The 16,764-nt window shown below is 31.1% G+C and overlaps 3 protein-coding genes across 3 annotated transcripts; all 3 read left to right on the top strand.

Moving 5' to 3' along the window:
• Positions 1 to 693: 693 nt before the first annotated feature.
• Positions 694 to 2,182, top strand: LOC135951450 (keratin, type I cytoskeletal 9-like). Its single transcript, XM_065501108.1, has 2 exons — positions 694 to 1,324; positions 1,403 to 2,182. Exons 1-2 carry the CDS (start codon positions 769 to 771, stop codon positions 2,092 to 2,094), a joined length of 1,248 nt encoding a protein of 415 aa, XP_065357180.1. The 5' UTR covers positions 694 to 768; the 3' UTR covers positions 2,095 to 2,182.
• Positions 2,183 to 6,805: 4,623 nt separating this feature from the next.
• On the top strand, positions 6,806 to 8,243 carry LOC135952115 (uncharacterized). Its single transcript, XM_065501916.1, has 2 exons — positions 6,806 to 7,388; positions 7,465 to 8,243. Exons 1-2 carry the CDS (start codon positions 6,833 to 6,835, stop codon positions 8,106 to 8,108), a joined length of 1,200 nt encoding a protein of 399 aa, XP_065357988.1. The 5' UTR covers positions 6,806 to 6,832; the 3' UTR covers positions 8,109 to 8,243.
• A 4,842-nt stretch (positions 8,244 to 13,085) lies between these two features.
• LOC135951887 (homeobox protein 6-like) lies at positions 13,086 to 14,352 on the top strand. The gene is made up of 2 exons (XM_065501633.1): positions 13,086 to 13,595; positions 13,652 to 14,352. The coding sequence occupies exons 1-2, from the start codon at positions 13,190 to 13,192 to the stop codon at positions 14,302 to 14,304; spliced, it is 1,059 nt and encodes a 352-aa protein (XP_065357705.1). The 5' UTR covers positions 13,086 to 13,189; the 3' UTR covers positions 14,305 to 14,352.
• The last annotated feature ends 2,412 nt before the right edge of the window (positions 14,353 to 16,764 follow it).

The raw sequence follows: 16,764 nt of genomic DNA on the forward strand, positions 1-16,764 counted from the left end.
CATAGAACACTATTTTATCACCACCCGATTCCCAAAGACAACGTTTGTTATATTATGGAGTTTGAATTAAAGATTAACATTATTATATGATTAACATCAACCACTTATGTCTATACAAGTTCTTTTAAAAAACTAAAGAAGAAGAAAACTGACAATATACATATTTTACAGTATCATAAATAATTTCCAGCTACATGTGTATAAGGAATACAGTGCACTCGCGATAATATGAACTAATTAAAACCAGGCCAGTTCACTTTTGCAAGATTGTTCATATTTTCGAATGGCATCTAATTTCCATCTACAGTTAGGGAATTCCAAAAATTATTATGCAGTTGAATTAGAATTTAGACACTACCCTGTTGATTTAGATTTCCACTCTGTGTAGATAGATTAAATACGTTAAAAAAAACAAAAATAAGCTGTTTTAAAAAGTTTTAAAATATGAACACTAAGTTCATATTTTAGAGTACCCTATGGAAGTAAAAAGTGTTCACATTTTAGGGTGTTCATATATTGGGGTGTTCATATTATCGCGAGTGCACTGTAAAAATATATGATTTTAGCAAAAATTAAATTATTTAAATATTTCTTATCGCCATTATATGATTTTAAAAATATGACCAAGTACTTGAGTGTACTACTTATATTAGTCAAATCAAAGACAGAGAATTATCATTTAGTAAACCAACATCTAAGTGAAAAGATCGCTATTAAATGAAATAAATATATATTTAAAAATTATTATAATTAAAAAAACTCCGTACAATGTACAAGGAGTTAGTATTTTTGTGTTGTGCGATTGCATTTATATTAGTTTCAACAACAGAAGCTAAAGGAGGAAGAGGCGGTGGCAGCAGAAGTAGTGGAAGGAGTAGTAGCAGAAGTTCCAGTGGAGGTGGAGGATTTTTCAGTAGCGGTAGTAGCAGTAAAAGTTCCAGTGGAAGCGGGGGATTCTTCAGTAGCAGTAGTGGTAGCAAAAGTTCTAGTGGAAGCGGGGGATTTTTCGGCAGAGGTAGTAGTAGCAAAAGTTCCAGTGGAAGCGGGGGATTATTCAGTAGCAGTAGTGGTAGCAAAAGTTCCAGTGGAAAAGGAGGATTTTCAAGTAGCGGTAGTAGTGGAAGTTATAAAAGTAGTAGTATTGGTGGTAACAGTGGAAACAGCTTTAGTGGAGGCTGGTTTCATGGTTTCTTTCACAACACACCTTATCGTTACACCTACAGACCAACCCATATAGTCTATGGTGGTAGTACTAGTAGTAGTAGTTCAAATACAGAATCATATCAGACGCCAATCCAAGAGGAAGAAGTAGAACCGAAAAAGGGTTTGTATTCAAAAAATATTTAAGTTTGTTAAATATTTTCTTAATTTAGTTATTTTTTTGAAACATGATTTCTTTTAGAAACTAGTGACTATGCCGTAGGCTATTCCATAAGCAAAGCTTTAAGCAGTGACTTTTTCTCCATTTTTAATGTGGTGCATGATGTTTCAAAATATCCTCAGAAAATCCGAAATAAAGAGCTACTAACAACAACGACCCAAAGTCCGGTGGCGACATATGATTTAAATTATATTGTGAATACACCCTACACAACAACTAGTACAACTTATGGCCTTGAGCCAAAACCATATTTTCCTGATGACAATACCCTTATCGATAAGGTGGACTCTAATAAGGATCTAGAAACCAACGATGCAATTCAAGAAAGTGTTGGAAATTTGGAAAAAGTTTCTGAAGTGACATCTACAGAAACCACTACAATGAAGGCTAAAACAAATACGCATTCTCCTGATTGGATGAACCCTAATAATATGCTTGGTATTGATGAGAACATTCAGAAACAACTTGTGGAAATGCATTCCAATATAGCTAGAAATGATTTGCAAGTACCATCTACAGAAAGTACTACAATAAAAGTTGATACAACATCATATTCTCCTGATGACAATACAGACTCTAAAAAAAGAGTTATACTTGATGACAGTATTATGAAAGATCTTGAGGAAGGTTCGTTTTACGCAACAAAGGAATCAATTGATGACATGATTAAACGAATAGAGAGCAGATTTAGTTCATATCGCTTATTTCCGTAACTATAATTTTTATTTTAATTGTTTGAATACTGTGAACCATAGAATAAACACATGCATAGAAGTAGTAAGAAATATCAATGGAACAAAATACTCTCTTTTCAAACATACGGGTGATACAATAACAAAAAATAATTGCATTCTCATTAATTAGGTTTCTGACAACAGACTTAGGTTTTCGGCTCTCAGTTACATATATAATTGACATCTAGTTGTAATAATTTTAGACATATGTCAGATATGAAAATAAAAAAACAAATAAATTGTTATTACAAATAGTAAAAACAAGTAAGAGAGTATAGTCGGTCAAGTCCGATCATATGATGCCCTACACCAAGTCATATGTATATCTGAAACTTATTTGTTAAATTTTACATTTTTAAGAAATCTATACTCTTTGAAAAGAATATGGACCGATAGTCACATAATTTGGTGGTGCGAGTTCGGCTTAAATTTGGATATACATATATATAATTAAGATATTTATGAGAGCTTTACTATAGAAATAATGGACCGCTTCTAACCAAATTTAACAGGCTTCGTCCTTGGGGTATTATAAAAGCTTGTACTGTATTGGGTAGCATTATCTTTGACGGACGGACGAACATCGCTTAGTCGACTCAGAAACGAATACTTTAAGGTTGCTGTTGGGACAATATTTGCCTCAATTACATACCAAATTGGGACTTATGACGAGTTGTAAATAGTTATCGAGTTATCGCATATATACGCGAGAATTTTGATATTCAAAATCAGCGAAAAAGTCATGTAATTGGCTGAAATTAGTGTTTATAAAAAACCGACCTTTTAAAAGACCGGTTTGTCGGTTAACCGAAAAATCGCCATTTTTAGAAACCGGTTTTTCGGTTAACCGACTTCGAAAAAAGCGTTTAACCCGGCTAACCGACATATATGTGAAGAAAACATAAAATGTCCAATAAAGTATACACAGCTTTAAAATGTTTGGTTTTTAGTAGTCAGGAATGGTGATAAGTTCATTTATTTATTGTAAAAATTTCAAAATTATTATCTTAGTCAAATGGAATTGCGTATAAATATGTTAATAAATATATAATACTTGTTTTAATTATTGGTTTATTCATTAAATTTCAACCAAGAAATGTAAATACATTTTTTAATTAAATATTTTTAATAAAATATTCGACCTTCTGATATGATAGTATAGTCGGTCAAGATTATTTGTCATTATAAATCATACCAAATAATTAATGTAACTCCATTATCGGATTTCAAAAATATTTCAAATCGTGGATTTTAGAACGTTTATTTCTGAAAAAGAACGTTGTACACTACGCTAACGAAATGATTAATAAAATAAAATTTTAAGAACGAAACACACTAATGAAGTAAAATTTATTGAAAGAAGGTAACTACATCAAATTCAATTTAACGTTTGGTAAAATCATCACTATGTTTATAATGAATCATTGTTATGATTTACCTTAATTTCTAGAATTATGCGGAATTTAAATTTTAATAGTTTCATTATGTGTAATTTATTTTGTAAAGGTTTTTAAGTAAACTAGTACTATTTAGAATCAATGTAATTAGTAAAAAGTTTTACCTAAAGAGGTTTATATTGTAAATCAGCAGATTAAGTTTGAAATCAGACAAAATTGTTGATATAATATGTACACAATGAATATAAAAAATGCACCAAAACATGAGATTTATTAATTTTAGTCCCAAATTTTAAAAACCGGTTAACCGAGGGATATAAATCGGATAAACCGGTTAACCGAAAATCTAAATTTTAAATTAACCGCTTTGCAAAAAACAGAGATTTTGAAGAAAAACCGGTTTTTCGGTTATCCGGTTTATAAACACTTGCTGAGATATAGCAAAAATCCACGACTACCTCGATTTTTGGAAGCATTTTTGTATTTAACATGAATGCTAAGTTCTGTGAAAATGTCACTACAAAATTGGATAAGAAAACATTTTTTTTTCTTTATACTAATGTGAAGGGTTTACATGATCCGTTACATCCAAATTTCTTACTTGTCTGCTATGATTTTATAAAATAATTCAACTTAATTTTAGATAAATATTTGTAATTTATCTTTCAACGCTTGTTGTGTATTGTAAAATGTGATTGACTAAAAAGAGCTATAGTTTTCTTTAAAACAGCAACAAAAAAAATTTAAGCTTTTTTGTCAAATGGATTTTTAGCAAACAAATTAGCTTGTATCATATAAGTAGTTTTGTCAAAATTATTTTAATTAAATTAGAATCGGCTTATGTAAAAACAAGTTGTCTTGTTAAATTGAAATACATATAAAAAAAGTCGAAAGATGTTGATTTGACAAAACATATTTCGGTATTATTAAAACAAATTATTCAACTTTTTTGGTACAATAACCAAATTAAATATAAAAATGTTTCTTTAAAAACAGTAAATGTTTTATTAGGTTGAATTTCAATATAAAAACAAGTAAGAAAGTATGGTCGGTCAAGCCAGACCATATAATACCCTACACCAAGTAAATGAGTAAAAATATTTTTCTTTTAAAATTTCAATAATTTATATTTTTGAGTGATTTTTGGAAGTGGGCCTTATATGGGAGCTATGACCAATTATGGACCGATCACCGTGATTTATGTCTATATAAAGTCGTGTGATTTATGTCTATATTAAAGTTAACTATGTTGAATTTTGTGTGTATACCAACATTTTTAAGCGATTTATGCACTTTAAAGTGATTTTCGGAAGCGGGTCTATATGGGAGCTATGACTAATTATGGACCGATCGTAACAAAATTTGGTGACATGAATTTTGTATATATAAAACTTATTTGGAGCGAAATTTGTGTAGATACATAGATAAATTAAACATTTATGACCGATAAAGTCCAATTTCGAGGGGACATTTGTATGGGGGCTAGGTGAAATAATGGACCGATTTCAGCCAGTTTCAATAGGCTTGGTCCTTGGGCCGAAAAAGTAATATGTACCAAATTTGATCGAAATATCTTCAAAATTGCGACCTGTACTCTGCGCACAAGGTTTACATGGGTTTTTTGTTCTGTGTAAGTGCTAATGGAGACATGTAACTTCGACGAATTGTGGAATCGGCATCTTTAGACGACGAGGATTGATGTCTAGCTGCTTAAAAGCCTATCCTGGATCTAATGATGATTTGTATCGCATCCATCGAAACTATTTTCACTAAATTTTTTTTTGAAAAAGATGTATATTATGTATGTATGTAAGTAGTAAAACATTAATATATAATGTCGCCTATAAATAAAATTATCTTTATAAATACCTGAAATGTTGCATATCCTCCATATGTATTTATCTTTCTTCAGACCAATAAAATCTAAAAAATAGTTTTGGTTTAATTCGTGAACGATTTATAGTCGTTATTAAATTCACCCAGTCGTGTGTATGGTATTTTGAAAAAGATGAATTTTTCTTAATTTTTTCAATTTGACCCAAAACTAGAAATGTATGGTCAAATATATGGTTCAAGTGATGGAAATACTTTGATTGCCAAAAATGTTGAGCATGTGAATGGATGATCAACATTTTTGGCAATCAAAGTATTTCCATCACTTGAACCATATATTTTAGCCAAAGATTTTTCTATTTTATGTTCTTTGGCCGAAAACAAAGAAATATTTATGGGTTCTTTTTTCACTTTATTGACTATAGCCTCAAGTTTTTTACTTCATTAATTTACACGAATTTTAATTTATTTTTATTTATTCTAGTGTTAAGTAGCAAAACAGCATATTTTCCTTTTTTAAAATCACTTATGTTAAGATAAGACTTAACTTTTTTAAATTTTAGTTTTTGTAAAAAACCTCTGTCGATACAATACGTTTTGTCAAAACGAAAACTTGCGATCAACTGATTTAAAAATCTACTTGTCTCAGACAAGTGGTAAGTTTTTCAATCTTTGCTTTCGACAAAACGACTTCTTTAGAAAAAAGATATTTTGTCAACAAATAATTGGTAAAAATTAGCTAGAACTAAAGAGAGATAGGCTGTTTTGTCAAAAGGCAGTTACAAGTTTTTTTAAAATGTTTTGAATTCTATGAGAGAAGTTGTTTTGTCAAATTGAAATTGGGGAAAACCTGAAAGAGGTCGATTTTTCGATTGCGTATCTTATGTTCTAAAAGTCATAGAAATACGGCGATAAGGCCAAAAGAAGCGCATTTAAATTTTATATTTACTACAAAAATCCTGTATAATTGTCTTATCTCGAGAGAAGTCGTTTTGTCAAATGTCCACAGATATGTGTTGTCGTTCTTTTGAAAACAACTATTTAAACCGTTTATGTATTTATGAAAAAAAGCTGGCAATATACATACATATTTTACAGTATCATGAATCAATTCCAACTACATATCGTCTGCTCAATAAAACAATAGTGTATAAGCATATTCACCATTATTTGGTGAAATTCTACTTCCACAAAGTGGGTCAAAAGATCAATTGAAATATTACTTTTGCTCTAGATGTCTACTAACACAAAAATTTTAAAATCAATTATTTCGAAATGGCAAACAAATTATACACTATTGTTTTATTAAGAGGACGATATAATGAAATCATGATTTCTCTAAATATTTCTTATCGCTATTATATGATCAAGTACTTAAGAGTACTATAATAGCCAAACCAAAATGGGAGAATTATCATTTTGTGAAAGACCAGCTAAGTGAAAAGGTCGCTATTAAATTAATGTAATTAAAAAAAAAACTCCGTACAATGTATAAGGAGTTAGTAGTTTTGTGTTGTGCAATTGCATTTATATTAGTTTCAACAACAGAAGCTAAAGGAGGGAGAAGCGGTGGAAGCAGAAGTAGTGGAAGGAGTAGTAGCAGAAGTTCCAGTGGAGGAGGAGGATTTTTCAGTAGCGGTAGTAGCGGCAAAAGTTCCAGTGGAAGCGGTGGATTTTTCAGTAGAAGTAGTGGAAGCAAAAGTTCCAGTGGAAGCGGCGGGCTTTTCAGTAGCAGTAGTGGTAGCAAAAGTTCCAGTGGAAGCGGGGGATTTTTCGGTAGAAGTAGTGGTAGCAAAAGTTCCAGTGGAAAAGGAGGATTTTCCAGTGGCGGTAGTAGTGGAAGTTATAAAAGTAGTAGTAGTGGTAGTAGAAGTGGAAATAGCTTTAGCGGAGGCTGGTTTCATGGTTTCTTTCACAACTCACCTTATCGTTACACCTACACACCAACCCATATAGTCTATGGTGGTACTAGTAGTAGTAGTAGTTCAAATACAGATTCATATCAGTCGCCAATCGAAGAGGAAGAAGTAGAACAGAAAAAAGGTTTGTATAAAACAAATATTTTTGTTTGTTAAATATTTTCTTAATTTAGTTTATTTTGAAACATGATTTTTTTTAGAAACTAGTGACTATGCCGTAGGCTATTCTATAAGCAAAGCTTTAAGCAGTGACTTTTTCTCCATTTTTAATGTGGTCCATGATGTTTCAAAATATCCTCAGAAAATCCGAAATAAAGAGCTACTAACAACGACGACCCAAAGTCCGGTGTCCACAACTAGTACAACTTATGGCTATGATACAGAATCGTTTTTTCCTGATTATGATACCCTTTTCGATAAGGTGGACTCTAAAAATGATTTAGAGAACAATGATGGAATTCAAGAAAGTGTTGGAAATTTGGAAAAAGTTTTTGATGTTACATCTACAGAAACCATTACAACCAAGGCTAAAACAAATTCATATTCTCCTGATTGGATGAACCCTAATAATATGCTTGGTATTGATGAGAACATTCAGAAACAACTTGTGGAAATGCATTCCAATATAGCTAGAAATGATTTGCCATCTACAGAAAGTACTACAACAAATGTTGATACAACATCATATTCTCCTGATGAAAATACGAACTCTAAGAGAAGATTTGAAGTTCATAACAGCATTGCAAACGAACTTGAGGAAGGTTCGTTTTACAAAACAAAGGAGTCATTTGATGATATGATGAAACGAATGGAGAACATCTATAGTCCATTCCGCTTATTTTAGTAACTGTAATTTTTATTAATTTTTTGAAAACTGTACACCATGGAATAAACTCATAGAAGGAGTGAGAAATATCAGTGGAAATAATTTCTCTCTTTTCACAAATGCGGGTGATAAAATAAAAAAATACATGTAATACATTACCATGAATTAGGTTTCTGACAACAGACGATTGATGAAATGCTGAAACGAATACAGGAGAGCTCTAGTCCATAACTCTCATTTCATACATTCAATGAATGATTTAGAAGCAGTGGTATAAAGATCTATCTTTTGTTACCATTGTGAAAAACTGTTCTGAAACTCAGAAGTCTAGAAATAAGGAGTGATCACTTTCTGAGTCGACTAAACGATGTCCGTTCCTCCGGCTGTCCATGTAAACCTTGTGCGCAAATTACAGGTCCAAAGAAATAATCTGAATTTAAATATTAGAAAAAAGGCTATGAATTTTTTTAGCAAAGAAATAGTTTTAACAAATTTATGAAAACAATAGAATTTTGTCGAAATTCTTTAATTTAAAATCGGTACGAACATTAACACTTAATAAGTACAACCAGTAAAATTTGCATTTTAGTAATCATTTATTAGAATCTAAAAATTTTCTTTTAATTTTTTCAAATTCTGTTTAAAACAATTTTTGAAAATGTAATATCGCATATATTAACGAGAATTTTGGTCAACAATCAGCGAAAGAGGTCCATAATTTTCTAAGATACAGTAAAAGTATACGACTACCTCGATTTTTGGAAGCATATTTGTATTTAACATGAATATTAAGTTCTATGAATATACAGTGTCTTATCTAAAAATAATGTCACCACAAAATTGGTTAAGAAAACTATTTTTGTTCTTTATACTAATATGAAGTGTTTACAAGAACTGGCACAGTCGAATATAGCACTCTTACTTGTCTCCTATGACTTTGTAAAATTATTCAACGTAATTTAAGATGAAAACTTAAATATTTGTAATTACTCTATCAACACTTGTAGTCTGTTGTAAAATGTGATTGACTATACAGTATATACAATTAAAGAGTTCCTCTTTATGAAGTAGAAATTAAAGATTATCATATGATTAACTTCAACAAGACATTGCTCAGTTCTCTAGAAACACATATCGCGTCGTTCATGTGTCTAAAAGTTCTTTTAAAAACAGCTATGTAAACCGTTTGTGTATTTATGAAAAAAACTGAAAATATACATATTTTACAGTATCATGAATCAATTCCTGCTACATATAAAGAACAACAATTTGGGAAAAATAAAATTTTAAATAGTTCTTATCGCTATTATATGATGCTGATCAAGTACTTAAGCGTGCTATATTAGTCAAACCAAAAGGGGAGAATAGTCATTTTGTGAAACAGCAGCTAAGTGAAAAGGTCGCTTATTAAATTAAATTAATGTTTATATAAATTTATATAATTAAAAAAAAACTCCGTACAATGTATAAGGAGTTAGTATTTTTGAGTTATACTATTGTATTTATATTAGTTTCTACAACAGAAGCTAAAGGATGGAGAGGCGGTGGAGGCAGAAGTAGTGGAAGCAGCAGTAGCAGAAGTTCCAGTGGAAGAGGAGGATTGTTGAGTAGTGGAAGTATTGGTAAAAGCTCCAGTGGAAGCGGTGGATTTTTCAGTAGAAGTAGTGGTAGCAAAAGTTCCAGTGGAAGAGCAGGACTTTTCAGTAGCAGTAGTGGAGGTGGTGGAAGTTATAAAAGTAGTAGTATTGGTGGTAAAAGTGGAAACAGCTTTAGTGGAGGCTGGTTTCATGGTTTGTTTCACCACACACCTTATCGTTACACCTACAGACCTACCCATGTTGTCTATGGTAGTAGTTCAAATACAGGTTCTTATCATACGCCAACCCACGAGGAAGAAATTGAACAGAAAAAAGGTTTGTATACAACAAATATTTCTGTTTTAAATATTTTCTTAATTTATATTATTTTAAAACATGATTTCTTTTAGACACTAGTGACTATGCTGTAGGCTATTCCATAAGCCAAGCATTAAGAAGTGACTTTTTCTCAATTTTTAATGTGGCGCATGATGTTTCAAAATATGCTGCGAAAATCAGAAGTAAAGAGCTACTAACTACAACGATTTAAATTATGTAGTGAATCCTCCCTACACAACAACTTTTGATTATGATTCGAAAATTTTTGAAGTGACATATACAGAAAGCACCACAACGAAGGTTGATGATTATAGCCTTTTCGGTTTAAATAAATTTTCGAAGTACAATTCACTTGCCGAAGCGGAATTCAGTATATCTGGAGAAGATCTAGAGAACAATGACGGAATTCAAGAAAATTATGGTAATTTGGAAAATGTTTTAGAAGTCACATCTACAGAAAGCACTACAGCGAAGGTTGATGACTAAAGCGTTTTCAGTTTAAATAACTTTTCGAAGTACAATTCACTTGCCGAAGCTCAATTCAGTGGCTACAAATAGTTGGGAAGACTCAAAAACTTTTTTTAAGAAATAATTCGGTATCTCGGCAACTATTCCAGATATTGTTACGAAATTTAACATGGTAGGAGCTGAGGTGTTTTCGTATTGACTTACATTTGTTCAGCTACCTAGCGTTAATGGGGTCTCAAAATTTTAAATCAGTCGCTTTAAAGTAAAAAATTTTTTTTTACAAAAATGTTTGAAATGAATAATTTTATGATTTATTTTTTTGGTGTCAAGTTACAATGGTTTATCGATGTCATAAAATTTGTATATTTTATATGTACATATGTATATAAACATGTATGGATAAATGAAATATAAAAAATATATTTTTTTCAATATTTAATTTTTGAAAATATTGAATTAGCGAATTAGCATCATTACGATGATTTAATGATGGCCTGAATGTATCGCATATATTCACAAGAATTTTGGTATTCAAAATCGGCGAAATAGTTACATAATTGACTTAGATGCAGCAAAAATCCACGACTACCTCGAGTATAGGTCATTTAAATATGGGCATTTCCAGCGAAAAGTCCACCCACACCGAAGTATTAAAAGTTAATCAATTCAAAGCAAATTTCGCTTCAAATAAGTTTTATATATACGGTAATCAGGCACGTAATTTTATGATGATCGGTCCATAGTTAGTCATAGCTCCCATATAAGGTCCGCTTCCGAAAATCATTTTAACGAGCATAAATCTCTTAAAAATTTTAGTATCCACATAAAATTCAACAGAAATAAGTTTCATGTAGACATAAATTACGCGACCTAATTTCATGGTGATCGGTTCTCTTAAAAATTTTAGTATCCACATAAAATTCAACAGAAATAAGTTTCATGTAGACATAAATTACGCGACCTAATTTCATGGTGATCGGTTCATAATTGGTCATAGCTCCTATATAACGCCAACTTTACGAAAATAAATTTTCGTAGTGTAGAGTATTATATCCCAGCAAAAACTTCGCTTACAAAGCTACAATTTCTACTTAAGTAATGTCTTTTTTAATAACTTACTTTTTAAGTATACTGTTTTTGTTTTTTAGACTTTACTATAAAATAAACAAACAAAACAAAAAAACTGTTACGTTTTTCAAAACAGAAAAGAATATTGAAAACCATTATTTGACGCACAATAAAATAACTAAGCAGTGGTGTAGTGAGTACAACAACAGCAAACGGATGGTTGATGGTTCGACTCTTGGCTGCGACTTATTTTTTTTTATTTTTTGTTTGCAAATACAAAATTCTATAAATAACTCTACTAACAAAACAACTTATTTCCGGCCAAAATATAAAGGATTACTTTTGGGACATCGCGAACAAAAATAATGACTTCTTTCAGTAGAAAAATAAGTAGTCGAATCGTCAAATTCCCCTTATTTTTCGGCTTATTTGTAAGTAAAGTTTTTGCTGGGATGGTCAAGCTTGACCGATCATACATTGTTACTTGTTTACTTTTTCTTATTTCTTAACCAAAAAATATAGTCTGCTTTTACATAGGGCAAGTTTTCTTGCCGCAAGTCTGAGTTTATAGGAGAAAGAGGCAAGAAGAAAGAAGAGGATTACACACTTGCTTTTATTCGCAAGTCTGTTCTATTCTCTTTTGTTTTCACATTTTCACTATGGCGTCTATTAGGTTTTGACATACAAAATTGAACACAGACTTGCTGTGTGTAAACAGACGAGCAAGTTTAAAAGAGAATCGAAGAGACTTGCTTCAAGTAAACTTGCTGTATGTAACAGCAGACATATCAAATGGAAATTTAAATAACGTAACGTAATGTAACGTCACCTCAAATACTAAGATTACCAAATAAAAAAACATGATTGGTCTTTAAATTACAAAACGTTTTATACAAAAAGTCTAGCCCAATTCGCAGGGTTATGCAATTTGTTAATGCAAGTTAAACCGCACTTCATATTTTTGCTAATATCTTTAACAATTAGGGTCAATTGTTGCAATTATAGAAAAATCAAATTTGACTTTCTCGTAATTTTTTTTAATATTTTGTCCTACAAATGGCAAATCACTCTATAATGGAAATGTTCAAATACAGTTTTTAAATCAAATTTTTTATCCATTTACCACAAAATTGGTTAAGAAAACATTATTTTTTCTTTATACTAATGTGAAGGGAACGTAATTTTAAATGAGGACTTTAATCTTTCAGTTTATTTTTCAACGCTTGTAGTGTGTTGTAAAATGTGATTCATTAAACAATTAAAGAGTTCTTCTTTATGAAGTCTTAATTAAAGATTATCATATGATTAACTTCAACCAGATATTGCTCAGTTCGCTAGGAACACTTATGTGTAGAAGTTCATGTCTCTAAAAGTTCTTTCGAAAAGAACTGAGTAAATCGTTTGTGTATTTATGAAAAAAAAAACGGACAATATACAAATTTTACAGTATCATGAATCAATTCCATTTTAAATATTTCTTATCGCTATAATATGATGCTGATCAAGTACTTAAGAGTGCTATATTAAGCAAACCAAAGACGGAGAATTATTATTTTGTAAAACAACAGCCAAGTGGAAAGGTCGCTATTAAATGAAATTAATATATTGATAAATTAAAATAATTATAAATAAAAAAAACACAGTGCAATGTACAAGGAGTTAGTTTTTGTGTGTTGTGCAATTGCACTTATATTGGTTTCTACAACAGAAGCTAGAGGAGGCAGAGGTGGTGGAGGTAGAAGTAGTGGTAGAAGTTCCAGTGGCAGAAGTTCCAGTGGAAGAGGAGGAGGATTTTTTAGCAGCAGTAGTGGTAGTAAAAGTTCCAGTGGAAGAGGAGGACTTTTCAGTAGCAGTAGTAGTGGAAGTGGTAAAAGTAGTAGTATCGGTGTTAAAAGTGGTAACAGCTTTAGTGGAGGCTGGTTTCATGGTTTCTTTCACAGCACACCTTACCGTTACACCTATAGACCCACCCATATAGTACATAGCAGTAGTAGTACAAATACGGGTTCTTATCATATACCAACGAAAGAAGAAGAAGCTGAACAAAACAAAGGTTTGTATGCTACAAGTATTTATTTTATAAATATTTTCAAATTATATTTCTTTTAGAAACTAGTGACTACGCCGTAGGCTATACCATAAGCAAAGCTTTAAGCAGTGACTTTTTCTCTATTTTTAATGTGGTCCATGATATTTCAAAATATCCTGAGAAAATCCGAAATAAAGAGCTACTAACAACAACAACCCAAAGTCCGGTGTCCTCATATGACTTAAATTATATTGTAAATCCTCCCTATACAAGAACTAGTACAACCTATGAGGTTGATCCAAAATCATATTTTCTTGATGATGATACGCTTTTCGGAATGATGAACTCTCATAACAATTTAGAGAACAATGCTGGAACATCTACAGAAAGCACTGCAACTACAGTTGATGAAAACAACGAGAACAATGCTGGAACTCCATCCATTGTTGGTAATTTGCATAATATTTTTGAAGTGACATCTACAGAAAGCAGTACAGCAAAAGATAATACAAAATCATATTATCCTGATGAAGGCGTATATCCACTTTTCGGTGGGATGAACTTCAATACAAATAATTTGTTTAATGACAACATACAAAAACAACTTGCTGAAATTCAATCCAGTGTAGCAGAAAGCACTACCATGAAAACTTCGTTGGACATTACAAATGAATCGCTTTATGAAATGCTGAAGCGAATGGAGAACAGCTATGGTTCATTAAAAATATATTAGTAACTAACATTTAAAATAAAATTAAAGCGTAAAGGCGCAGCTAAGATATTTTTATAGTGGTTTATTCTCTTTTAATTTCAATAAAAATTCGAAAATTACATATCGATGACTTAATATAATAAGGCCCTAAATTGTGTTTTTTTTTTGTAAGTCTAGATTTTTGTTTATTTCCATATATGATACGATCATATTTCATAATTAGCCAAAAAATCTCGACTTAAAAAAACATGATATTAACGCATCGATATTTTGAAATCCAAAACGGACAGAAAATAGATATTTCGGATTTTTTGTCTCTGATTAAAATATAATTTATTACCCTCCCCTACTAGTGGGGAGGGAATAATGCATTATACCCAACGTACTTACATACATACGACCATACTTTCCTACTTGTTTTAAATATAAACATGTTGTCTTTAATATGGAATAAACCTCATCTCACCCTTGTATGGGAAACCAAACAAAATTAATCTTCTTTGGACATTTAAAAAACAATTGATAATCGATATTCATGAAATTTCGTGACTTTTTCTGTCGCATCAATTTAGCACTACGCATTAATTTATTCAAATTAATTTTTGATGTTGATATATTTGCAAAGTTGCGTTACTTACTCTTTTGTGTGGTTTTCCACACATATGCAATTTTTATGTGTTTTTCACTAGGAACTGAATTTTTTGTCATCATACCGGTTATTTGTGTAGCATTCACCATGCGCTGTAAGGGTATTTATAAGATTGTCATTATATTTGTAGTTTTAACATTTTACTTTTGCGACTCCATATAGTATATATATTAGGGTGGGTCGATTTAGCAATCGATATTGTACCATAGATTTTTCAATAGCTTTTGGAATGGGGGGAAAAAGTTTTCACTAAGACATATCAAAACAATTGCAAAAGTAAGGTCAGTCAAGCCCGACCATATAATACCATACACTAAGTAAATGAGCAAAAATATTTTTCTTTTAAAATATCAACAATTTATATTCGTGAGTGATTTTTGGAAGTGTGCCTTATATGGGAGCTATGACCAATTATGGACTGATCACCATGAAATTAGGTCGTGTGATTTATGTCTATATGAAAGTTATTTATGTTGAATTTTGAGTGTATACCAACATTTTTAAGATATTTATACACGTTAAAGTGATTTTCGGAAACGGGTTTATATGGGAGCTATGACTAATTATTTATCGATCATAACTAAAATTGGTGGCATGAATTTTGTATATATAAAACTTATTTGGAGTGAAATTTATGTAGATACATATATAAATTAAACGTTTATGACCTATAAAGTCCAATTTCGGGAGGACTTTTGTATGGGGGCTAGGTGAAATAATGGACCGATTTTAACCAGTTTCAATAGGCTTCGTCCTGGGGCCGAAAAAAATATATGTACCAAATTTTATCGAAATATCTTTTAAATTTTACATGAAGAGCCAACCAGCCGGTCAGGTGGTCGGTTGGACATCGTTTAATCGACTCAGAAAGTAATTCTAAGTCGATCGATATACATACTTTAAGGTAGGTGCTAGACTAATAAAACACCTAAACAAATGCATTATACCCTCCCCACTATGGTGGTGTAAGATACCTTGGCGGCCATCCTAATGTAGATTTTATGTATATCAGCTTATTGGGGAATTTTCGCTGCAATTCTGTCATAACAGGCTATATGCGGGAAATACGGTAGAAATCATACAGAGTTGAAAAGGATTATTTTTCGTTGTAGTTCTCTTTAAAGTAAAACACCAGTGTCTATTGACTACCGTTTTATTCGAAAAAAATAAGGCCTGACAATGCAGCTTGATGAAACTGCACATAGCAATAAATAAAAATCATTATGCAGTATTATCTGTAGTCACTTTCTGCTTATATGTATTTGAGTAGTTCCATTGCAAAACTGTAGCATTAACATTAAAGGCAGCAGCTAAAATAGCCATAGTTTTCGACAAGACATAAAATTTTTGTGTTAAAACATTTATTTTGATATATATTACACTCGGATCCCACTACGAGACCTAAGCAAAAAAAAAATTAAAAATGGGCACATTTTGAAAAAAATAAAAAAAAGTTGTTGAAACCAAAAATTGTATATTAGAGTGACAGCCGATTTTTTTAGATTTCAAAGAGTGCCGGATGGAATATTGTGACACTACTTTTGCAATTGAATGCAAAAGAATCGAAATATGTACGTAATTATCGTTATAATGAGATATAAATGACAAAATTTTGTTCAAAAATGTTAAAGTTATTACAAATTCGCCAGACCATTAACGTGTTTCAGGCCACTTGAACATAAAATTTAGGAAAAAAATTAACATATTTCGAGAAAAATTAAAATAAAAGCTAATTTTTATTTAAAATATATCCGTATTTACTTGTGTACGAGGTTTTGTCTTCGTAGGATATCGTTAACCTATTCGCAGGTATGGCCAAAAAAAAATATTTT

Source organism: Calliphora vicina, chromosome 2, assembly GCF_958450345.1.
Source record: "Calliphora vicina chromosome 2, idCalVici1.1, whole genome shotgun sequence".
NCBI lineage: Eukaryota > Metazoa > Arthropoda > Insecta > Diptera > Calliphoridae > Calliphora > Calliphora vicina.

Excerpts from the sequence above, each read along its gene's own strand:
- LOC135951450 (XM_065501108.1), top strand. The coding sequence starts at position 769 with ATGTACAAGGAGTTAGTATTTTTGTGTTGTGCGATTGCATTTATATTA. Across the intron at positions 1,325-1,402 it reads AGAAGTAGAACCGAAAAAGG|AAACTAGTGACTATGCCGTA; the intron begins GTTTGTATTCAA and ends GATTTCTTTTAG.
- LOC135952115 (XM_065501916.1), top strand. The coding sequence starts at position 6,833 with ATGTATAAGGAGTTAGTAGTTTTGTGTTGTGCAATTGCATTTATATTA. Across the intron at positions 7,389-7,464 it reads AGAAGTAGAACAGAAAAAAG|AAACTAGTGACTATGCCGTA; the intron begins GTTTGTATAAAA and ends GATTTTTTTTAG.
- LOC135951887 (XM_065501633.1), top strand. The coding sequence starts at position 13,190 with ATGTACAAGGAGTTAGTTTTTGTGTGTTGTGCAATTGCACTTATATTG. Across the intron at positions 13,596-13,651 it reads AGAAGCTGAACAAAACAAAG|AAACTAGTGACTACGCCGTA; the intron begins GTTTGTATGCTA and ends TATTTCTTTTAG.